The 26,313-nt window shown below is 36.6% G+C and overlaps 2 protein-coding genes across 2 annotated transcripts in view; both read right to left on the reverse strand.

Moving 5' to 3' along the window:
• The window catches only part of BEND3 (BEN domain containing 3), a 188,708-nt gene extending 167,071 nt beyond the window's left edge, over positions 1-21,637 (reverse strand). The window contains exon 1 of the mRNA XM_056818635.1: positions 21,580-21,637. The gene's annotated coding sequence lies outside the window, so the exon portion shown is untranslated. The remainder of the gene's footprint in view (positions 1-21,579) is intronic.
• PDSS2 (decaprenyl diphosphate synthase subunit 2) overlaps positions 1-26,313 on the reverse strand; it is a 344,618-nt gene that overhangs the window by 58,976 nt on the left and 259,329 nt on the right. The window contains exons 5-6 of the mRNA XM_056818636.1: positions 22,651-22,824; positions 21,580-21,711 (exon numbers count right to left, since the gene is read on the reverse strand). Coding sequence (XP_056674614.1) covers positions 21,580-21,711; positions 22,651-22,824 — 306 coding nt within the window. The remainder of the gene's footprint in view (positions 1-21,579; positions 21,712-22,650; positions 22,825-26,313) is intronic.

Raw genomic sequence — 26,313 nt, forward strand, 5'->3', positions numbered from 1 at the left:
CTTTTGCCCCAGACAGATAGAACGGGGATCAGTTGATCATTTACTACATAACAATGGAGGTCTTTCCAGCTCTTTCTGAAATCATCCCATTCATCATTCTTACAGCACAATAGTATTCCATCACCATCATATACCACAATTCATTTAGTCATACCACAATTCGTTCAGCCATTCCCCAATTGAGGGCCACCCCCTCATTTTCCAATTTTTGCCACTACAAAGAGTACAGCTATGAATATTTTTGGACAACCCTTTTTAATTATCCCTTTGGGTACAAATCTAGTAGTGTTATTGCTGGGTCAAAGGGCATACATTCTTTTAAAGTCCTGTGGGCATAATTCCAAATTGTCATCCAGAATGGTTGGATCAATTCGCAACTCCACCAGCAGTATATTAGTGTCCCAATTTTGCCACATCCCCTCCAATGTTTATTATTTTCCTTTATTGTCATATTGGCCAATCTGATAGGTGTGAGGTGGTACCTCACCATTGTTTTGATTTGCATTTCTCTAATCAGGAGGGTAAATGCAAGCTTTTTTAAAAAATCAATAATCTTGCTATTATCCATAAATGTTACATTTCCCTAATCAGAAACCCTAAAATTCTCTTATCTGAACATAACCTCCTCTTTTTATTCATCATTCCTGCTAATTAAGATCATTAGCTCCTTCGGGGTAGGGAGTGCCTTTTCCTCCTTGTACCCCTCAGGGCATAGTAAGTGCCAGACTAGGAGTGAACTCTTATTGAGAGGTCAGGTCCTTCTACTACCAGTACTTGATCTAGCCATGTTTACCTTTTTATGCTTCACTTCCTTATTTACTTCAAAGTTTCTCTGCAGCTCTTGTCTTGTTGGCAATATCTTGTCTTGTTGGCAATATCTGACTAGGGAATACTTCATCAGGAAGTCTTCTGTTTCATTAAATATCGTTTTTTACTCTGATAGCAATATATTCAGTTTTGCTGGGTAAATTATTTTTGGTTATAAGCGCATATCCTTTACTTTCTGGAATATCATACTCCAAGTTCTCTGTTCCTTTATTGTGGTAGTTGCTAAATCATATGTGAGATTGGCTCCTTGAGACTTGAATTCTTTCTGCCTACCTGAAATATTTTTTCTTTAATGAGAAAACTCTGAATCATGTTCTTGAGAGTTATCAGTCATAGGTTCCTTTCCAGAGATGATTGGTGGATTCTATTTCCATTTTGCACTCTGAGAGTTTTAATGGATCTAGGCAGTTTTCTTTTAGGCTTTTGGGGGGGAGTTGGGAGGGTCAAAGTCTTCAGATAGTCCAATGATTCTTAAATTTTTCCCTCTATCTCTTTTCTAGGTCAATTATTTTTGCTATGAGATACTTATATTTTCTTCTATTTTTCAGCCTTTTGACTTTGTTTTAGTATTTATTTTTAAAAGATTTTTTTTTACCAATTAACATGTAATAACAATTTTCCACATAAGTTTTCTGAAGTTATAAGATCCAAATTGTCTTCTTCCCTCCCCCCTTCACAGAGATGGTAAGCAATTTGATTTGGGTTATACATCTATTATCATGCAAAATCTATCTATATTGTTCATTGTTATAAGAGAATACTCATATAAAACCAAAACCTCAAAATAAAAACACAAATAAACTAAAGTGAAAATAGTATGATTTGATCTGTATTCCAACTTCAACAGTTCTTTCTCTAGAGGAAGATAGCATTCTTTGTCATAAGTCTTGCAGAACTGTCATCACATTGCTGAGAGTAGCTAAGTCACAGTTGCCCATCCCAAAATATTGCTGTTCCTGTGTACAGTGTTCTCCTGGTTCTGTTTATTTCACTTTGCATCAGTTCATGCATGTCTTTCCAGTTCTTTCTGAAATCATCTTTTTTTTTTTAATCGCTTCTTACAGCACAATAATATTCCATGGCAGTCTTAAACCACAATTTGCTCAGCCATTCCCCAATTGATGAATATCCCCACAACTTCCAATTCTTTGCCACCACAGAATGGGTTGCTATAAATATTTTTGTACAAGTAGGTCCTTTCACCATTTTTAAAAATCTCCTTGGGATAATGACCTAGTAGTGGTATTACATTATATGTGTGTATAGACATACATATATACACACACACACACATATATATATACATACATGCAAAGGGTATGCACAGTTTTATGGTCCTTTGGGCATAGTTCCAAATTGCCCTTCAGAATGGTTGGATCAGTTCACCATTCTACTAACAATGCATTAGTATCTCACTTTTGTTATATCCCCTCCAACATTTACCATTTTCCTTTACTGTCATATTGGCTTATTTTAATATTTCTTTATACCTTATAGGATCATTGGTTTCTAGTTTGTCCTTTCTAATCTTCAAGGAGTTTGTTATTTGGACAAGGTTTTATATTTTGGGGGGAAGATTTTAATACCTTTTTCATTTCTTTCTTATATAGCTCTCATTTCTTTCCTAATTTTTTCCTCAAGTAGTCTCATTGCATTTATACAAACACTTTCCAATTCTTTTTAAAAACTCTTGCTTCACCTCTTCTAGATATTTTATTTGAGTTTGTGCAGAAGCTATGTTTTTCTGTTAAGGTGTTGCTTATAGATGTTTAGAGTCATTTTTTTTCTATTCTCTTTTGCATCTGTGTCTTCCTCATCCCAGGCCCTACTTATTATGATGGAGTTCTTTTGTTGGCCATTCTTTTCTGACCTGCAGTTAGGGCTGGGTTTTGCCACATCTCTAGAAGGAAGGTCTGCTCTTGCTTTCTTGAGTGTTGTGCTATTTCAGATCTAAGGGACAGCCTGAGGACTTAAAAGCTTTCAGGGCTCCCAAAGTGGCCTAATCTAGGGCAAAGTCTGATTGCTACAGTCTGATTTGAGTTTTGCAAATTCCCGATATGGATTTGGGTCTGTCCAAGAGTAGATAGTTGCTGGATTCCACCCTTATGAGCCAGTTGGAAAGCTCTGTTGGCTCACAGTGGCAAAATTGTAGGCTCTATACCCTCATTATTCTTATGAAAATTGGACTAGATGCTGGATTTGAGTTCCCATTCTGCTCCTGGAGTCTGAACCATTTCACTACTGCCACTTGCTTTTGAACTTTCTTCTCTCTAGATATACTATCTAGGGTCTAACTATCTGTGAACTGCATCCCCTCCCCACCATGGAGGGTGCTTTGGTATGGGTCTGAGACCTCCTCTTGCCCTGGTGCTCAGCCTCAGACTGGGTCCTAGAGTGTTCTAAGGGGAACAGCATGCTGTTGGCCCAGTGTTGTCTCTAGTACCCGTAGACCTCTCTGTGTCCCTATGCTGAGCTAGTTTGGACAAACAACTCATTGTTTCTTTTTCTGGATTTCTGCATCAGATTCAATCTGGTGTATTTTCTGGATCTGTTGGGAGGAGAGTTCACTGTACCACTTCCTACCACTCCACCACCTTGACTTCACCTCTGTTTAACTTTTAAAGTCCTTCACAACCTATCTTTTTTTAAAAAATTAATTTATTTAGAATATTTTTCCATGGTTACATGATTCATGTTCTTTCCCTTTCCTCTTCCCTCCTCCCTCCCTGAGCTGAAAAGCAATTCCATTGAATACAACCTATCTTTTGAGCTACACTGATCACTTACTGTTCCTTCTGCACTGTGTACTTCAGAAAAATTGGCCTTCTCCCTGTTCCTTATACACAACACTCCATCTTCCATCTCTTTGCTTATGCAATGGCTGTTGCCCATTCCTGGATTTAACTTCCTCCCTTTCTTTAAGATATCGCTTAAGCACGATCTTTTGTGTTAAGCCTTGGCTCATCTCCTCCATTTGCTAGTCTATTCCTTCCCATAATATATTTTAACTGCTTCAAATATATTTGTATTTGTTTTATATTTATGTTTTATATATGTAGGTATCTCTATCTTCTCCATTAAAATATAAACTCCTTTTAAGTAGATTCATTTATTCTTTGTATTTGTATTCCCAGTCTCATACATAGTAAGTGTTTAATACTTATTGATTATTATTCATTTTAAATAAAGATGAGAAAGCAGTGTAATAAGAAAAAGAAAGAGTCCTAAAATGGTATTCAGAATACCTGGCTTTCCATCTTCCTTTGTCATTATTAATTTGTGATCTTGGGAAAGTTACTTCACCTGGGAAAACTTCTGATTTGGAATTAAGGGAGTAGAACCTTGATAATAATTATACTATAATATCAATTTTATTAAAGTGAAAATTCTTTTTTTTTTTAAACCCATACCTTCCATCTTAGACTCAATACTATGTATTGTTTCCAAGGCAGAAGAGCAGTAAAGGCTAGGTAATGGGGGTAAAGTGACTTGCCCAGGGTCACACAGCTAGGAAGTGTCTAAGGTCAGATTTGAACCCAGGACTTCTCATCTCTGGGTCTGGCTCTCAATTCACTGAGCCACCCAGCTGCCTAAAGTGAAAATTCTAAGACTTAAAAATTCTGATCAATGCAATGGTCAACCAGGAATCTTGATTAACTAATAATTAAGAATGCTGCCTACCTCACAACACAGAGGTAATGGATTAATAGGCAGAATAAGACTGCCTATGTGTGGATTTGTTTCATTTGACTACATTTCTTCTAAAACATTTTTTTGGGGATGAGGGGGTATTAAGTGACTTGCCCAAAGTCACATGGCTAGGAAATGTCTGAGGTCAGATTTGAACTCCAGGCTTGGTATTTTATCCATGTGCTACTTATCTGCCCTGTTATAATGGTTTTGTATTCTCCCCTGACCTGAGGGAGGGGGAAAGAGGGATGCAGAGGAGAAAAAAAATAAATGCTTAATAAAACTTTTTTTAAAAAACAAAAGTTATTTTTTTGCTGGGCCTCAGTTCCCTCATTTTTAAAATTAAAGGGTTGATTTATATGTTCTCTACAGTCTCTCCAAGATCTAGAATTCTATGTGGACTATGGCTATTTTCATGATGAAATGAGAATACCTAAACAAGCTTCCTAATCTTTAGAGAGGGTGAAATGCTTTATTTTTCTCTTTTTCATGACATCTGCCAGACATCATGCATTTCGAGAAAAAGAAGATAATATTAAAATAACTTTCTCATTGGGGCTCAAATGGGATGATATTAAATAAATGCAAAACAGGAGGGCATTTAAACAGATAGCAGTCTTAAGCTTCTTCATTCTACACTGTCCATCTACAGAGGAAACTTTTAAATTTCACTCCACATAGCGACTCCCTGGAGGCTTCATTACAAGGGTCTTTTAAAGGGGCTCACTCATCTTTTGGACCCTTGTTGGAATGCTTCTTGCCAAGTGAGGTCATGGGAAACACAAGTAATTTTTTATCAATCTGTAGTGGTTCACAGGGAATGTGTGGTTGGAACTCTGCATTATCTTGAAAAATCTCAAAGTCGACAAGGTAGTGTACTAGTGTTCATAACTCTGCAGACTGCTCTCAAATAGCTGTAGTCAGCATTGTAAAATAATATTCCGTAAAATGGGGGGGGGGGGGGGAAGCTAGTGCTTTTGACTAAGAGGATGTATAAAGGGATTAATTACAAAGGTTTATATACCTGGTCTCTACAGACCAAAAGGAGATCCCATTCTGGTAGGTAATGGACATACAATGTGGTCTTTTACCTTAAAAAACAAATGCTTTTTTATGTCTGGTAACAAAGAGGAATTGGGTAACATAAATGAACTGTCTCCAATTTCTAGCTGTTGTTATCTAGACTGGTGAAGTCTTTTTCTAAAAGCAGGAAAACAATATTCCATAATATAGAGAGACCTGAGAAATTGATCATCTGTAGCTATGTTAACCTCCTGGCCAGTCTGACAGCCAGATTCCTGAATAAAAATGATATGTACGTTTTTCTCCTAGAAGATCTTCATTTCAGAGCTTTCTCCGGTAATGACTTTTCCTAAGGATTTTCTTCCTACATGTTGGCAAAAATTGATCTTGGGTAAAATAAGTCTTGGCTTTAATAAACAATCTATGCATGAACAATGGTGCTGAAAGATTTTTTTTTTTAAAGAAGAATTTTGGTTCTCTAAGAGATTGCACAGAGGTGTCTAAAAGGGAAGTGTCAAATGCATCCAGGAAAAGTCTTCCTGTAGAACTCCTATATAGGGTAAAATTCCTAGGTCAAAGTTCTATTAAAAGACAACACTAAGGCTTGTTGGACTAAAATTAGAGCAGCCAGCTATGTTTTGGTTTGGAAGCTTACATACTTTTATATTGCTGTTGTGATAAGGTATCTAGTACAGATATTACCAGAATATAAAGGAGACCTCCTCCGCTGAGAGTTTTTAAGCCTCTTCTTCCACTTTTGACAGTTTATAAGAGCCAAGGGAAGGCCAGGGCCCAAGAGCACAATGCTGAAACAGGCCTGTTCCTCAGAAATGCTGATTAAAAGGTTTTAATATATCTTTCCTCAAGGGAAGCTAATCAGTTTTGTGAAATTGTGAAACTGGTTCCTTGCCTTATGGTTAACTTTTCAGTGTTCACTTTTCCTTAGGTTTAGTGAAGGAGGAAAAAGGAGGAGACAGGTGGAAGAAATTTCTGAGCCAAATACTAATAGGGCCTTCTAGTCTATGCATAGCAAAACTCTTTTTAGCCAAAACTTTTTTTTTTTAATTTTCAAGACCATCTCTCCTACTACCTATATTCCTGGATTCTGGAGTAGAAAAGTAAAACAAAGAAAACAAAGCTTTAGCAAGGAAAGAATGTACTCTGATGTCCAAAAGGCCCTGAACAGAAGGCTAGACTGGCAGTAAAATCAAGTCAAAAAGTTTGCTAAAGGGGCATAGGAGTTTAAGAAATAAAGCTCAAGGGGGCAGCTGGGTTGCTCAGTGGCTGGAGAGCCAGGCCTAGAGATGGGAGGACCTAGGTTCAAATCTGGACTCAGACACTTCCCAGCTGTGTGACCCTGGGCAAGTCACTTGACTCTCATTGCCTAGCCCTTACCACTCTTCTGCCTTGGAGCCAATACACAGTATTGATTCTAAGACAGAAAGTAAGGGTTAAAAAAAATAAAACTTGAATTTGGAAGGATGTGGGTGACAGAGCCATTTTGGGGAACATATTTATTTTGAGGAAACCTTAGAGGTTTTAGGTGACAAGACTCAGCCTCAGGATTACCACCCTCTTAGTCATCCAGGTTCACAATCAGGGTGCCAATCTCACTTCTTCACTGTCTCCCAACCCCACAAACCTCATATCCAATTTAAGGCTTGCCAATTTTACCTCTATTACATCTCCTGCATATGACTAATTCTCTCTTCTGGCACTGCCACCACCCTGGCATGGACCCTCATCATTTCATGCCTGGACTACTGCAATAGTCTGTGGGTGTATGGGGTGCTCAGGGAGGAGTAATATCTTTGGTATTGAGGGCTTGTCGTGCCCTCCTAGGGCAGCTCTCCAGCCTCTGACCCCCACCTGACACCCAGCTCTCACTTGTGGCTCCCAGTAGCTGCTAGCATGTGGCAGCGGCCACACCCTGGGCAAAGGCTTCAACAGGCCGGATAAACCTTGTGAGGGTGGCCATCGGGTCGTCAACCCCTGGTGAACCAGGGCTTTGCTCACCCAGCATGTGAAGACTGCTTCGGCTGAACAGAAGGAAGAAACCAATCAGAAGGTTCAACGGCTGAGATGGCAACGCAGCAAAGCACTGTGGAGTGCTCAGGGCGTGTTGGAGCACAAAAGACAACATGGCCATCCAATGTAGCTGAGGAAGTCTCCAGGTGTAACGACTTTTCGTGCCACTGGACCCAGGCTTCCAACGCCGAGAGAGTGGTCTCTGTGCATCGACTTTTCCACTTAAATCTTCATGCACAAGTGTCTTTGTGCACAAAAACACACAAAGACAATAGTCGTCCTTGGTTACCGAGAGACTACTACTCTGTTCTGCCTACCACAAAGCTCTCTCCACTCCAGTCCATATTTCACTCCGTTGTCAGGAGGTAGGAAGAGTGTTAGGAAGAACAATCTTCCTAAAGCACCGGTATCTTGCTCAAAAAACTCCTGTGGTTCCACATATAAAATCTTGTGTTTGGTGTTCAAATCCCTTTATAACCTCCCCCTCTCCCCCAATTTTTCCAGTCTTATCCCATAATAATCAAAGCAATGATGTTGGGTTCCTTAAACAAGCCACTATCTCCTGGCTTTGGGCATTTTTACTGGTGGTCCCCCATGCTTAAAATGTTCTCTTTCCTCTGCCTCTGGGCTTCCCTTCCCTTCACCTCAAAGCCCAGTTCAAATCCAATCTTTTATAGAAAGCCTTTCCTGATCCCATTAATTCTAGTATCTTTTCTGTTTATTATCTCCCATTTGTCCTGTATACTGCTTGTTCCTACTTAGTCATTGCCTATGTTCTTTCCTATTTGGCTGTGAGCTCTTTTGATATCTGATTAGTTCATTATTGGCCACATGAAGAAGCTATGGATCAAATGGCAAATTATTCTGCCAAAAAATAAAAGGCGAACTGTCTTCAAAGAGACTTATGTAGACAGGGAACTCAGAGATGAACTAAAATTTTTAATAGAGACCTAACAAAGAAGAGAAGCATTGTAGTGTAACTGACAGAGTACTAGACTTGGAATCAGGAAGATTGGGGTTCAAATCTCACTTCAGACAATTTTTAGCTTCATGACCCTAGGTAAATGATTTAACCTCTTTGGGCCTCAGTTTCCTTATCTATCAAATGATGGCACTGCACACAATGACATCTGTTTCTTTTAGCTCTAAATCCTTTCTGCGTCTCTATAAAGAATGGCTGATAGCTAAAGGTGAGTATAAGGAAATGATAGGTGATAGAAAAACATGGAAAGGGCCAAATCCCAGAGAAAAGGTCATTCCCTTTTTTAAAGGGTAATCCCTTTTTTAAAGCCCTGTTCCTGGAAGGCAAAAAAAATTATAAAGAAAGGATGAGACTGCTGTCTGAAGAAGATCTGAGGATTAATCAATCAATGAGCATTTATGAAGCATATACCATGTGCTGTCCTCAAAAGCCTTAAATTCTTCCAAGGAAATTCTGTACAGTCTTCACTATTCTCATGTTTTGTTTTCATGATTTTAAGCATTGATGTGATTAAATTTTTTTTTAATTTTATTTAATTGATTACTTTAGAGTATTTTTCCAGGATTACAAAAATCATGTTCTTTCCCTACCTTCTCCCAACTCCCTCCCATGGCCGATGCACAATTCCACAAGGTTTTACATGTGTCATTTGTCAAGACCTATTTCCATATTATTGATATTTGCACTAGGGTGATCATTTAGGGTCTATAACCACAATCATATCCCCATTGACCCATGTGATCAAGCAATTGTTTTTCAGATTTTCCTCTGAATGAGGATGATGTTCTTTCTCATAAGTTCTTCAGAATTGTCCTGGATCACTGCATTGTTACTCGTAGAGAAGTCCATTACGTCTGACTGTACCAGTGTTTCCGTCTCTGTGTACAATGTTCTCCTGGTTCTGCTCCTTTCGTTCTGCATCACTTCCTGGAGGTTGTTCCAGTTCACATGGAATTTCTACAGTTCATTATTCCTTTGGGCACAATAGTATTCCATCACCAACAGATACCATAATTTGTTCAGCCATTCCCCAATCGAGGGCATCCCCTCATTTTCCAATTTTTTGCCACCACAAAGAGCACAGCTATGAATATTCTTGTACATGACTTTTCTCTTATTATGTCTTTGGGGTACAAACCCAGCAGTGCTATGACTGGATCAAAGGGCAAGCAGTCTTTTAACACCCTTTGGGCATAGTTCCAAATTGCCTTCCATAATGGTTGGATCAATTCACACCACCAGTAATGCATTAATGTCCTGACTTTGCCACATCCCCTCCAACATTTATTACTTTCCTTTGCTGTCATGTTAGCCAATCTGCTAGGTGTGAGGTAGTACCTCAGAGTTGTTTTGATTTGCATTTCTCTGATTATAAGAGTATTAATGTGATTTGATTAATAACCTCATTTTTGGGTTTGTGTTGGCAATTGAACATTTGTTGCAATGTGTAATAGGGGAAAAAATGAGAGGCATGATATGTGTAAGTTTGTAGAGGGCAGCTACTTAATGGTACATGAAGCAGACATTGCTGATGAATCTGCCAGCATTCAAATTGCAAATTGGTGATCTTTCACAATTTATAACATCCACCAGTCATGCAAGACAAAATGTTGGAGGTGATGTCAAGACCTTGCCAGTCCTTGGCAGTTTTGGAGAGTAGTTTCTAAAGTTCTAGCTACTTCCTCCTTGATTTTAAGAGGTTGGCCAACAAAGAGAGGTTAATAGTAGTATAGTATGTGGTACAATGCCCTCATACCGCCATCTGACACAGTTGAAGGTAATATTTCAGTTAAAAGGTTCTAGTTCTAAGAATTTTATTTGTGGTATTTTATGGTATTATAGATTTTGAATGCTATGAAAAGTGAATATTGTCTGAAGCGAATTTTTTTTTTAATTGAGATGTTAGAAAAAGTCACAGAATTCTAGGGGGTTATTAAGTGAGAAAAAATGTTGTGTATGTTACCAATTTTATTTTATGTACTGCATTTTATGGATGATTTTGTGATTACTATTTTAGGAAAAGTATATATATCGTAAAAATTAATGTTTTACTATAAAGAATTATATGTAACATGTATAATAACACAGATCAAATTGTTTACCGTCTCAGAGAGGGAAGGAGGAAGGGAGACAATTTGAATCTTACAATTTCAGAAAACATATGTTAAAAATTATTATGTGTAATTGTAGGAAAAAATATTAAAAAAAGAATTATATATAGCAAAGTGTATTTTTAGCAATTTCTAGCAAAAAATTAGTCTTTGGGTGTTGCAAGGACCTAACCTCCAATTTCCCATAGGTTCAATGTATAAAGATTTTCATTTGTGACTTTTCTTCTTTTTTCTAAGAATGAGAAAGCTGAGGATTGACTGTATTTACAGAAATAATGAGGTGGTCCCAGATACTTTCTAGCTTTTTTTTTTAAATCACTTAATCCCTCTTGGTCTCAGTTTTCTTACCTGTAAAATGGAAATAATAATACTATTATTTATATTTCAAGATTGTTGTGAGGATAAAATGAGATGTCTGTAAAGTGCTTTGTAAACTTTAAAGCAATATGTAGATGCTACCTATTATTATTATTAAGATTTCTAGAAATAAAAAGAAGGGAGTTTGGGGGAGAGAGAGGATCTAGCAGTGGGAGAGATCAAAACCTCATGTGGAAGTATACATGTCAGACCTTTGGGAAAGGAAAGATTTTAAAACCAAATAAGACTTGGAAAAAAATCAGAAAATGTAAAATAAATAATTTTGATTATATCAAATTAAAAAGTTTTTGTACAAACAAAACAAATGTAACCAAAATTAGAAGGGAAGTAACAAATTAGGAAACAATTTTTATAACAAAAACCTCTGACAAATTTACAAAAATTACTCATATTTACAAAGAGCTAAATCAGTTGTACAAAAAATCAAGCCATTCTCCAATTGATAAATGGGTAAGGGACATGAATAGGCAATTTTCAGTCAAAGAAATCAAAACTATTAATAAACACATGAAAAAGTGTTCTAAATCTCTTATAATCAGAGAAATGCAAATCAGAACAACTCTGAGGTATCACCTCAAACCTAGCAGATTGACTGACATGACAGCAAAGGAAAGTAATGAATGCTGGAGGGGATGTGGCAAATTCGGGACATTAATTCATTGCTGGTGGAGTTGTGAATTGATCCAACCATTGTGGAGGGCAATTTGGAACTATGCCCAAAGGGTGCTAAAAGACTGTCTGCCCTTTGATCCAGACATAGCCTTGCTGGGTTTGTATCCCAAAGAGATAATAAGGAAAAATACATGTACAAGAATATTCATAGTTGTGCTCTTTGTGGTGGCAAAAAATTAGAAAATGAGGGGATGCCCTTCGATTGGGGAATGGCTGAACAAATTGTGGTATCTGTTGGTGATGGAATACTATTGTGCCCAAAGGAATAATGAACTGTAGGAATTCCATGTGAACTGGAACAACCTCCAGGAAGTGATGCAGAACGAAAGGAGCAGAACCAGGAGAACATTGTACACAGAGACGGAAACACTGTGGTACAGTCAGACGTAATGGACTTCTCTACGAGTAACAATGCAGTGATCCAGGACAATTCTGAAGAACTTATGAGAAAGAACATCATCCACATTCAGAGGAAAAACTGTGGGAGTATAAACACAGAAGAAAAACATCTGCTTGATTACAAGGGTTGAGGGAATATGACTGGGGATGTAGACTCTAAATGAACATCCTAATGCAAACACCAACAACATGGAAATAGGTTCTGATCAAGGACACATGTAATACCCAGTGGAATTGTCAGCAATGGGAAGGGCGGAGGGAAGGGAGGGAGAAATAGAATATGATTTTTGTAACCAAGGAATAATGTTTGAAATTGACCAAATAAAATTTAAAAATGAAAAATAAATAAATAAGAAAAAAAACCTCAGGTGGAAAATATTTCTTGAGCTGAACTTTAAAGAAAGCAGGGATTCTAAGAATCTGAAGTGAGGGGAGAGTATATTTTAGGTTTGCGGGTAAAGTTTGTACAAAAGCATTGAGAAGAGAGATAGAAAGTCCTGTTTAAGGGACAGCAAGTAAGCTACTTTGGCTAAAGAATACATGAAGGGTGAATCAGGCCTCACACATACTTCCTAGCCGCATGACTCTGGGCACTTAATGTCCATTGCCCAGTCCTTACTGCTCTTCTACCCCGGAACCAACACACAGTATTGATTCTAAGATGGAAGGTAAGGGTTTTTAAAAAAATATGAAGGGGAGTAATAGCATAATAAGTCTGCTATAATTATACTTTCAGTAAATAGTTCAACTATTTTGTGTGAATGTGTGGGTTGTGTGTGAAGGTCATGCTTTCCAGGTTAGAATCAATAAGACATGGGAATATGTTTTGCATGATGATATATGTATAACCCAGATTGAATTGCTGGCTTAGTTTTAGGAGCAGGGAAGGATGGGAGAAAGAAAGTTATATGACAATTTGGGTCATATAACTTCAGAAAACTTATGTGGAAATTTATTACATGTTATTGGTAAAAAATAATTTACCAAAATAAATAAAATTAGTATCAATAAGAAAAGGATTTACATCATAGCTAAAATGATGACAGGGAGAAGGCAAAACAACTCAATTCTCAATTTCTTTCTTTTCCTTAAATTAAGGAGAGTGATAAAAAAACTAGAACACAAATGATTTTTATCAGGGAACTGAAGCCACAGATAAAATAAGGGGATGGTTAAGAGAATACCTACCTATCTTAATGAATTCAAGTCACCTGGTTTGCATCAAATACATCTCTAGGTATCTTCTGTTATGATTATTGAATGGCTTGGCAGTGACCTCTGGAGATTGGAAGAGGTGCGAGAGGACTAGAGATGAACAATTCTACCAGTTTTCAGAAAAGAGAAGAAGGTAGATACTTCACACTATGGAAATGAGAATATGAAGCCAATTCCTTGCAAAATTCTAGTACTCATTATTAAAGACATAGTTCATGAAGACCTGGAAAAGGAAGCAGCCTTTACTTAGAATCAGCACTGACTCATGAAGAACAAGTCAGACATACCTGATGATAAACTATCTTGCTAGCCATATTATCAAAGTGTTTGCTCTTAAAGGGCTGTGCAGTACAGGAAAGCTATAAGTCTTGTGAAAGATTAATGTAATAACCTCCTAATTGGTCTTCCTAACTCATTTTCCCCTTCTCCAATCCATCCCTTACACAATTGCCAAAGTGATATTCCTGAAGGGCAGATGTGACCATGTCATAAACATTAATGGCTCTTCATTACTTCCAATCTTAGAATCAATACTATATATTGGCTCCAAGGCAGAAGAGTGGTAAGGGCTAGGCAATTGGGGGTTAAGTGACTTGCCCAGGGTCACACAGCTAGGAAGTGTCTGAGGCCAGATTTGAACCCAGGACCTCCTGTCTCTGGACCTGGCTCTCAATCCACTGAGCCACCTAGCTGCCTCCTTCAACCTATATTTTAAATCTTATTATACGTATTCTGCTTTATCCATTACTCTATAGTACAGTCAAACTAGCCTTCTTGCTATTTTTTACAAATGAAGTTCCATCTCCAATTTCTGTGCCTGGAGTGCATTCCTTCCTTGCTTCTTCTTGTTAGAATCTCTAGTTTCCTTCAAAACTGCTACTCCTACATGAGAGCTTTCCTGATCCTCCTTGCTGTAACTATGCTAATTGTAGAAGTGTTGTTTCCTCTGATAGAAGCAAGCCTGGGGGGTGGGGAGGAAGAGCACCATTTAATTTTAGTCTGTATCCTCAGCACTTAGCACAATGCCTGGGCACACAGCAGTTTAACTGATTCTTGATTTTTAAGTCTCACTCACACCCCATATCTAATTAGTGATGTCTTACTGATTCTGCTTCTACATCATCCTTCAAATAAATTTTCTTCTCTCTATGCACAGCCCGACCACCCCTGTCATCTCTCACTTGTACTATTGTTACTAGCCTAATTGGTTTATCTGCCTCAAGCCTCTAATCCAAACTCCAGAAGGCTGCCAAATTGATACCTCTAAAGTAAAGGTTTGGTCATAACTCATTTGCCCACAAACCTTCAGTTACTTCTTATTGTTTCCAGGAAAAAATATAAATTTCTCTGTTTTGGCATTTAAATCCCTCCTCAATCTGTTTGCAGCCAATCTGTCCAGACTCCCCCTTTCAGGCATGCTTCAGTCCTGCCATACCAGCTCACTGGCTCCTTGTATACACTATTCTATCTCCTGCCTCCTTGCTTTGTCACAGGACACTGCCCCCATATGCCTGGAATGCTTTCCCCCTCACATCGGATTTTTGGTACCTTTAGAAATGTTACTACTTACATTAGGCCTTTCCTGAGTCTACTAACTCTCAGTGCCCTTTCTCCAAATTAATTTGTATTTATTTTTTGTATATGTTTTTCTGTGTACATGTTGGAGCCCTTCAATAGAATGTAAACTCCTTGGAAGAAAAGACTATTTCAATTTTGTTTGTGTATCCCCGGTGCTTGGCATGGGTCCTGTTACACAGTAGGTGTTTCATAAATGCTTTTAGGGGCAGCCAGGTAGCACAGTGGATAGAACCCCAGGCCTGGAGATGGAAGGTCCTGGACTGAAATATACACTATCAGTTCTTAACTGTGTGACCCTGGGCAAATCACTTAATCCTGATTGCCTAGCCCTTGATGTTCCTCTGTTTTAGAACTGATACATAAACAGAAGGTAAGGGTTTAAGAAAAAAAATGCTAGTTGAATTGAACTGAATCTTGCAATGGTCAGGTCCTATGTTAAGTTTGGGAAGCCACAGTTTAGTGAAAATATCAGCAAACCAAGGAAGTCAGTAAGTCATTTGGGGTTTTCTTGGCAAAGATACTAGAGTGTTTGTCATTTCCTTCTCCAGCTCATTTTACAGATGAGGAAAGTGAGGCATACAGGGTTAAATGACTTGCCCGGGGTCACATAGCTAGTAAGTACCTGAGGCTAGATTTGAACTCATGAGGATGACTCTTCCTGACTCTAGGCTGGGCACTCTACCTAGTTATATTAAGATATTCAGGGAAGCCCCAGCATTGAGGGAGATGAAGAAAGGCTTGCTACAGAAGGTGATAACTGTAGTTGAGATTTGAAGGAAAAGCAAGGGAATCCTGTAGAAGATAGTGTTGGTTTTGTGTTGTTTAACTACCTTTTTTCTTTACTTTATATTATTATTTTTGCTACAGAGGTTTGCTCCCTGTATGAGAGGGGAATGGATATATTCAGAAATGAAAGTGATATAAAAACTAAAGTTATCAAAAATGTTTAATTACAAAATTATATTGTGGAGAAAATAATAGTGGTGAATAGCATGAATGAAGATACTCCTTGTATCTTCATAGATAACTTCTTTTCTATGTGTGTTTAAAAAAAAAGAAAATGGATTCCTTATTTTCTTGTGCATTCATATTACTCTTAAACAATTAACTTACTAGGACAATCAAAAATAGTTCTAGGGGGGCAGCTAGATAGCTCAGTAGATAGAGCCCCAGGTCCAGAGACAGGAGGTCCTGGATTCAAATTTGGCCTCAGATACTTCCCAGCTGTGTGACCCTGGGCAGGTCACTTAACCCCCATTGCCTAGCCCTTACCACTCTTCTGCTTTAGAACCAATGCACAGAATTGATTCTAAGCCAGCAGGTAAGGGTTAAAAAAAAAAGAATACTTCTAGATTTTTCCATGAGAAGTAATAGGTTATAGAATGTCTGGTAACAAATAAATTGTAAGAATTTATAAGAAGTAACACACTTAGTAAATTTATGATTACTTATAATGATGTGAGAATATCATGAACCCAAATGACATTTCAGTACTTTTAGGAATGGCTAGGTAAACATACCCATAATTCTCATTTTTGCAGTGGCTTACAATGGAATCAGAAAACTAGACAGATCATTAAAAATCCAGAATGCTGACCTGCAGTAAGTAGCACCTGTATTCCCAGAGAGAGAGAGAGACAGTCCTGCACTTCTCTGAAGATGCTCACTTTCTTTTATTGGAAGTCAAAAAAAGAAGTAGCTAATGACTTCACCTCCCAAAAGGTAAGTTACCCATCTTCTACCTGTATTGTTACAAGTGGCTATCATTTAAAATTAAGTTCCTTTATATTTCTATACTGACTACTATTACAGAAAGAACAGTGTTAACAGGAAAGACATATGTATAAATAAGGTTACTCTGATCCCTGAAACTTTCCCAATGTCCATTTCTCACAGTGCTGTGTAAAATAAGGTAGCTATAGGCTTGTGGGTTCTGTTCTGTTTGTTTTTAAAGAGAGTGTAGAGGATGAGGGTGGAAAGCAGACATGCCCAAGATTAAAAGTACCAGATGACAAAAATGTCTCTCTGGCTTCTCAGATGGCATAGTGGGATACCATGACTACAGTTTCTTCCTTAATTATCTAACTAGCACTAATCTTTCTCTTGTAGGGGTCACACTACCTCAATGGGTAATGGAAAAAGACAACTGACTCAAATATGGTAAAGACCCAAGAACAAATTTTTTCAGGCACCAACCAAAAACATTGGATTGGCTCCAATGTATATAAACAAGGCAAAGATTCCTGTGCTAAGGTTTTCTATTCTTTCTTTTACAGCAATCAAATGGCAAGAATTTGTTTATTGAGTCAGTCAATCATCAAATATGTATCAACAGTGCACTATGTGGCAGGCACTAGGCTAAGCACTAAAGTTAGAAAGGCAAAAAAGTCCCTTCCCTCAAGAAAGTCACAATAAAAGGGGGGAGGCAAAAAGCATATAACTCTAACTATACAAATATAGAAAAGATCTAGACCAAGTATATGGATTGTAATCTCAGTGAGAAGGACTAGCAAGGAGCCTGAAGGAACGGGCATGAAAAACCTCTTGCAGAAGATGGGATTTGATTTGATTATGAGAGAAGCCGGAAGGTGGAGGTAAGCAGGGAGAGCATTCAGGATAACAAACAGGAAAAGTAAGAAAATGGAGTATTGAGTGGGAGAAACAAGTAGGTTGTAGAATGTGTAAAAGGGAGTAGGAAGGGATAAGGTTGTAAAGGGCTTTAAATGCTAAACAAAGCATTTTATATTTGCTATTAGAGGCAATGTGGCACTACTACTTGTTGAACAAGTTTAAATTGAGCTTTAATTACATCATTTTGGAAGCAGAATGGAGGATGGATTCAAGTGGAGAGAAATCTAAGGTAAGAAGGTCAATAACCAGGTGAGATTTCCTTAAGACCTGTACAAGGGTAGTGACTCTGTGACTGGAGAAAAGGGGAAATTGAGGAGTGATGGTGAAGACGAGAAAGGACAAAACTTGGCAACAGACTGGATATATGGGGTCAGTTTGAGTGAGAAGCTGACAACAACGCTGAAGTTGCAGCTTGGGTGACTGGGAGGAATGGTGGTGCCCTGGAGAATAATAGGAAACTTGGGAAGAGGGAGGGTTTGGGGGAAAAGTAATGGGTTCTCTTTGGGGCATGGTAACTTTGAAATACCTAAAGGACATCCAATTCTAGATGTATGGAAGGCAGGTGGTGATAGAGGAGCTGTGCTCAGGTGAGAAATGATGGCTGAATATGGAGATATGGGAATCATTTGCATAGAGATGATAATTGAACCCATGGGAGATTATGAGTTCATGATGTGAGATAGTAGAGAGAGGAAAATGTGCCAGGTGTCTGAGATACAAATATGAAAAAGAAAAAAAAAATCTCTACTCTCAAGGATAAAAGATTGGGGTGGGAGGGGGAAACTAGGTGGCTCAGTCGCTTGAGAGCCAGGCCTAGAGACAGAGGTCCTAGGTTCAAATCTTGTCTCAAATAGTTGTGTGACCCCCATTGCCTAGCCCTTATGGCTAATTCTGCATTGATTTCAAGATGAAAGATAAGGATAAATGAATAAAAAATAAAAATAAAATAAAGTAAGAAAATAAAAAAAGATAAATGTGTCCTTATGTTAACCCTCCTCTAAAGAACCCTTACATACACATTCTTTTACTTTGGCATTTTAATGGATCTGTAATCACAAATGTATGAATACTCCCTACCTCAGTGAAGATGATAATATCTAACCCACTGGAATTCTTGTCTGTGTTTTCCTATAGATTATCTATCTATGCAGCAGAGGCCTTCTTCTTGTTCTTTCAGTATCACAGATATAGAAATGCACCAAATCTAGGCTATTTACTGATTTTTATTTTTATTATATAACCTGGCCCAAATCCTATTCCAGTTATACATTTCCTTGACAATGAGCCAGCATGGTGTACTAGAAAGAACATTTAGAATTGGGTTGAAATACTGGCTTTTAATTTTAATTTTAATTCTTTTAAAAAACAAAACAAAACAAGAAAAACCCTTACCTTCTGTCTTAGAATCAATATTGTGTATTGGTTCCAAGGCAGAAGAGTGGTAAGGGCTAGACCAGTGGTTCTCAATCTTTCTAATGCCGTGACCCCACACCACAATACAGTTCCTCATGTTGCGGTGACCCCAAACCAAAAAATTATTTTGGTGGCCACTTCAAAACTGTAATTTTGCTACAGTTATGATTCAGAATATAAATATCTGATATGCATTATGTATTCTCATTGCTACAAATTGAGAGGTTGAGAACCGCTGGTCTAGACAATGGGGGTTAAGTGACTTGCCCAGGGTTACACAGTTAGGAAGTCTCTTGAGCCCATATTTGAACCCAGGATCTCCCATATCTGGGCCTTGCTCTCAATCCACTGAGCTACCTAGTTGCCTTCAATGCTATTACTTTTGATTTGTGCTTATGACCTCTGGCAGATTACTTAATCAATCAATCAATCAATCAATGAGCATTTTTTAAGTAACTATTATATGCCAGGCTCTGTGCTAAATACTGGAGATATAAAGAGAGGTAAAAGACAGTTCCTCACTTCAAGGAGCTTACAATCTAATGGGGGAGACAACATGCAAACAATTAGAGATGTATTTCAGTAGTCATCAGTACCATCTCTGCTGTTATCACTGAAAGCATGGAAAATCTCTTGAACATTATCTAGAAGCTCAAGAAGTATTATATATAGTATGGCAGATATTGAGAGGACCTTAAAGCCAGAAAAACTTACTATGGCTACTCAATCCTAGTCAAATCACTTAAATTGCTAGTAACTAGGGTCCTATCTGCTTTGCCAGAAGGAGTTCTTTCACCAACAAAAGCACAGGTCTGGTCCCTATCTCTATCCCTTTCTCTCCTCCTTAATTGCAGGCACTGGAAATGACTATCTGGCATTTCATTGTTATTCAGTCATGTCTGACTCTTTGTGACCCTAATTGGGGTTTCATGATAAAGATACCAGTGCTTTGCCATTTGCTTTTCCAGCTCATTTTACAGATGAGGAAACTGAGGCAAACAGGGTTAAGTGACAGCTGGTATGTATCTGAGGCCAGATTTCAGCTTCCTGTCTCCAGACTGAGCATGCTATTCACTGGGCCACCTAGCTGCCTGTCATTTCATCTGCTTTAATGAGTTGACTATCTACCTATATATCTGGACCTGTAATATATTTTTCATCCACTTTCTTAAGCAAATATAGCTAGATAGATCTGTTGCATTACTGTAAATTTCAATGAGACTTGATTTAAGTAGTGTAATGCCACCTGAAAATCAGAGAATTCGGAGTACCTATAGGAAAAATGTCCTATATCATGACACCACTGAACAACCTTGATTAAAATATCTCTCTGTGAAAAACCTCATTTTATAAATCAATAAAGGCTTTGATGGCATGGTACAAACCTTGGCAGTTTCCATCAACTTTGAAAACAAATTATCTTCTAAGGATCAACTTGTCTAAATTCAGAGCAACTCTTCTATAAGGTTGACCACCAAGTGATAAAAATGGTTTTGGCCACAGCAACAAGGCACAGAAGAAAAAATGCTGGATATGGAATCAGAGGACATGGATTCAAATCCCTACACTGGTAGTTACTAGCTATGTGCCTATGACCAAGTCATTTCACCTTTGTGGGCCTCAGTTTCCATATCTGTAAAATGAAGGACTTAGACTAGATGGCTTTTGAAGGTCTCTTGCACAGCTAAAACTAAGATTCTATGAAGATCATCTTGTAAAGTAGATAATATGCAGGTAATACAGTAATAAAATCATGTATCATAGAAAAATTGAAATATTTGAATTTTACAACTATATCTATTATCACCTATATAAGGGGAAAATGGGTTTATTTTAATTTATAAATATTCAATAAGCTTTTGTTCTATTTTCCAATGAAAATATAAAAATTAAAAATATTAGCATATAATGTTAATATAACACAATTAGAACAAACAATATTCTGCATTTCTGGATTGTGTTTTTATCTTTTTCAGCTGTCAGAAAGAATCCTTCAACAATTTTAAGCCACAGAAACTAATCATATCTTAGATAAGAGGGAAAGGTCTTGTGTATTTCTATTGTTGGTACAACAAAGTAATTGGTGAGAGCATTAGGGGATGATATTTAAGGTCCTTTCCAGCTCCAAAATACTATGATTTCTACCATCCCCCTTCCACCTCCATCTTTTTTTCTTTCAGAATGCCTCAGAGCTCACTCAGGGTCCTAGTTTGTTTTAAAATAACTCAATGAGTTGACAGACGGAGCTCCTGGAATTCTGCAGCCTGTGCTAGAGTCTACAGATGGGAAATTGCAGTCAGTTAAAGGGTGGTGCTATTATCATAGCACAATTTTTGAAAGCCTTTGGAAAAAAAAACTGAATTAATTAGCATTCACCACAGGCACTAGCCTTGTGTTGCAGTACTCTGGGACTTAGATAATAAGAGAATACAGAATTATAATTTTCTGACTTTTAAATGACAATGTTTCGATTCATTAAAAATCTAGGTTTCTATGAAGAAGAAATTGTACCTGCTCCTTGACAATGCTCTTATACAATGGAATGACAATGTTTTAAGTCATCATGAAACATATATTGAAATAAGTCAAACATGACTAGCATCACTCTATATAGAATTAATTTTAGGTTACCTCTCTGATCTGTTTAATCCACGTTTCTCTTCCAAGAAACTCCTGATGTAAGACTACAGGAGCTGAATTTAAATTAAATGCTATGGAGCCATTGCACTTCCCTCTAATAAAAGGCTGGAGGTCAGAGTTTATCTGGAAAGAACAGACAAAAGAGTTATGTCAGAGAATTGTAACCTGAAACAATTATAACCAGTATACTTTGGTCATAAGAAAAGACATTACTATGACGAAAAAGACTAAAGAAAGGAATTTTTAGATGAAAACATTTTACAGATGAATGTTTTGAAATATACTAACCTTCACATTCATCTGAAGATTTTTTTCTTTATAACTCCCTTCTAGCATTTATTTATTTTTAAAATTAGAAGGAAGGATTTGGTAAACATCCCTTCTTGTTAAAATTTCATATATTTTATAAATCTTTTCCTCAAATCTGTTTGGTTTTATAACAAGAAAAAGATCTCTCCCCCCATCCCTTGATGAAATCATTTTCTGCAGCAAAATGTTTGAGTAGCATCTGTGAGATATGTACTATTAAATATAATTGGAAATTACAGATATAAGAAAAAAGAACCATGCAGTAGTTAATCTCAGGGTATTCATTTTATTTTGCACATTAAAAACCAGTAATTAGGACTAAAGCTTTTCCATTTTTCCTCAATATTCTTCTAAGCTTTCATTAACTTTCCTCAATTTCTAATATTCAAGCAGCCATAAAAGAGTAATAACAAAAACTTCCATCTTCTTGGGAATGTCCTTCCAATTTTGTGAATGGCCAACATTACACATCATTTGGTAATTTCCAGCAGTTCTGTCAGGAGCTACTTAAGGTGGTGAAATAGAAAGGCTTTCCAAATACAGCATAAATAAACGGTGGCTTTTAATGAAAAGTACATACTATCATGCTATATTGTCTATTATTTATATAACAAATAATGATTAAGTGACTGATGATTCTTAATTGCATACCAAACAATTTTGAGACCTAAAAGTTCATTAAGTACTAAAAGGTTTTCCATATGCCATTTTAGTTATTCAAATACTGTATGAAGAAAAAGGGTTTGCCAATACCTTATGACTCATAGACATGTGCTTTCCATACTGAAATGCCATATCCTGGACCTCGGTATCATGCTTTGCTAATTCCATTGCAGCTTGGCAGCTCTTTGCTAGCAAGGCACTATGGGAGAGGAAAATCTGCTCCTTCCAAGTCGATATTCCGATATCATCTGTGATACAGTTTTCCTGAAAATGTAACAAAAGCCAAGATGAAAAAGCTTCCCCCCCCCCCTTTTTAAAGTGGCTCAATTGTTTCAATTCTTGAAGAATGATGGGACTGGGAAGCCAATAACACAAGTTATCCTTCACTTATAGATGATACAAGAAAATATGTTAAGATTTTACCGCAAGCATAATGAGTAAACCAGTCATTTCTCTTACAACAATGGAGAAGGATGAAACTAAAGGACATTAATGTTGTGGTAAATGTTTGTTTCATAGCCAGAAAATGTTATCTTTAAATGTATATCCCAGAACAAATTGGAGTGCCATAAAGCAACATGGGACTCAGAACTACTCTCCTTGTAGACAGAGTTCTATTGCATCCCTCAATCTACAAAACCTTGTAGGAGACTGTAACTACCAATGAGAAAGAAAAGGATGGGGGAATCATGAAAAAAATGATCCTATGATCCCACAATATACAAGCCACAGATTATTTCATACAAATATACTAAGGTTAGATGCTATATTAAGACATGGTGAAGGGTTGTATATAAGATGTGATTGGGTACTTTCAAATAATCTATGCATTTCCTGATTTTATCTTGAAACTATAAAAACCATAAAATTCAACATGAATCAAAGGAGAAAGAACTATTATATGAAGATGAATCACATACCACAAACTAACTTTAAAACTCACTTACTAGAGCCCTCTTCTAATTAAAAAAAATTATCCATTTTCCCTTGAGCAGAAGAGACAAATAAGAAAATAAACTTATACTAGATATAGTCTAGGAAGCAACTCCCTCTTCACTTACTTTTTTTTAAAGCCTGGAGAAGTAAAAAGATTATTGGGCTTAGAGTCACAAATATCTAGGTTTAAGTGATCATGCTACCACTTACAGTAACTCAGTTTCCTCATACAAAAAACATGGCAGAGGAAAGGATGTCTGAAAGGTTGCTTGTAGCTCTAGCATTCTGAGGCTATGGTTTTATATTCTGCACCTTAACATATATTTCAGTTCAGTCTTTTATAAAGAGTTGAGAATTTTTAATATATGAATCAGGTCTGATGCTAAATTCAGTTAATATTTCAATGTTAAATGATAATACATGTATAGAATCCCCTGTCAGCACCAGGAGAGAGAAGGCAAGGAAAGGAGGAAATAAATTCAATGATATAACTTAGGAAAACTTGTGTGGAAATTTGCTGTTACATGTAAAAAAAAATTTTTGTTAAATGCCAAAAAAATTAAAAATATATTTCAGTGCTAAATTTAATAATACAACAAATGTAACAAAATTGATTCACAAGTATTATTTTAGCAGCATAATACTAATAACTTATGTTTATATAGTGCTTTAGCATTTAAAAAGAACTTTCTTCATATAATTCATGTGGGGGGGTAGGTAGTGCAAATATTCTCTCTTTACAGATGAGGAAATTGAGTCTTGGATAGATACGGTGACTTATCAATCCATGAAGAAGGTAGAACTCAAACAAAGAGCTTCTGCCTTCAGATCTTGTGTTTTTTTCCCCACTACTCCAAGAAGTATAAGAAGGATGCTGTTTGTGAAAATCAGTCTTTTGCTTTGTAAAATGAGATGAAACACTTTCCCTTGCTCAGAGCAGTTAGCATATTTCTCCATTAAACATGAGGGAGAGAGGATTTCAATAAACTCATGGTTTCAAACATTTTAAATAAAAACTTTTAAGCCATACTTATTTCCTGTGTAATATATAGGTTTAAAAAAAAAGGACAGCAGTAATTAGTAAAAGTAATTTTTACTGTCCCCTTTGTTTTTTTCTTTCCTTATTAGATTGTATATCACTCTTCCTTTTTCTATTTCTTTCTCTTTATTTCCTTCCTTTATGACAATAACAGAGAATTTGTTATTATTTATATTATAAAATGTTATTTATGATAATTATATTGATGTATAAAACAATATAGTTACAATAAAACATAATAATTACATAATAATAATAATTTCTTAGGAGTTTTTTGGGTTTTGGTTATTAATTTTAAAAGTAGCTGACTGGAATATTTCCTTTTGTGCTTTAAAAGAAGTTCTACCAAACAGTTTTTGGCTCATTTGCTTTTTTGGGGAGGGTCCCCCTACTTTCTTTCTTTTTTTTTTTAATTTTTATTTGGTCATTTCCGGGTCCCCCTACTTTCTGCAGAAAAAAGGATTCCTAAATCTTAACATTTTCTAAAATGATAGTGCTGAACAAATTGAATTTTTGTTCAGAATAATATACCTTTAGATACTTTAATATTTTTAATTATCAAAGAGACATGTTCAGTATATAGAATTTACCAAATCAGGAGAGTATTACACCCAAGTAAGAAAGGGTTTATGCAAAAAACCCTTTCTAACAATCCTTAATTAATTAGAAATTTCAACAAACCAGAACATCACCACTGTTTGGTATACTGAAGTATTATGGTACATTTGTGAATAAACTGAAATTATGGTTTCCAGACCACAGGGATGGCATTCAGAAGAGTATACTGTATACTGCTATATATAATATACACAAAGATATATAGATACATAGATTACAGTACAGGGTATATACATCAGTGAACAGTTCAGGTTCTAAATAAATACTATCACTTCTAAAGCTATTATCTGTAGAGAAATTGTTAACAAATGAAATTTAATCCCTCCATTAATCTCTAATCTGTCTGTCATGTGTACATGTGAAAGGGTGTTAGGTTACAGGGTAAAAGAGAATATGTAACGAATGGGAAACGTATCAGAATTCCGAAATGCAAAGAGAATGATATAATGAGCATTACACTGAAATTCAATGTTTACTGATGCTCTGTTATACAGTATAGTCATGAAGGTGATAAAAGCAAATATAATCTGGGCTTTATACATATCTTGTAATATTATATTAGATTTTGGTGCCATTTTACTAATATTTATTCTAGACTTGCTTTACAGAATACATGAAAAGATCACTAATACCATTTACATTCAATGGAATTTCTAATTTCAGAGAGGAGAAATGTATACCTACTTACATTTTTTGTTTCAAGTTAAATTAAATTATTTCCAATGAACAAAAATCCATTTTCTTGTTCTCCTATCTTTTCCTTCTCTTAAAGCCATTTATGGAAGAACAGAAACACAATCAGCTGAAATTATGGTTTCTAAAACACAATTAGGGGTGGGGTTTGGAAGATTATACTGTATATTAGCATATACACACATACTGACATATACTGTACATAGTATATATTATATATGCACATACCATATACAGACTATAATGTATACATCAGGGAATAGTTCAGACAGCAAGAAAATTTCAACCATGGAAACCACTGGTTTGCTCTCTTGTTCATATTCACTACACACTAGAATCAGGCAATACATGAGAGGCAGATTATGATCCAGCGAAATAAGAAATGGATTAAAGATCATGAGATTTAAAGTCTCTACCACTGAACTGGTTTATAGCTTTTTAACAAATCACTGACTGTATGCTCCCAT

The sequence above is a fragment of the Monodelphis domestica genome, chromosome 2, assembly GCF_027887165.1.
Source record: "Monodelphis domestica isolate mMonDom1 chromosome 2, mMonDom1.pri, whole genome shotgun sequence".
NCBI classification, from domain to species: domain Eukaryota; kingdom Metazoa; phylum Chordata; class Mammalia; order Didelphimorphia; family Didelphidae; genus Monodelphis; species Monodelphis domestica.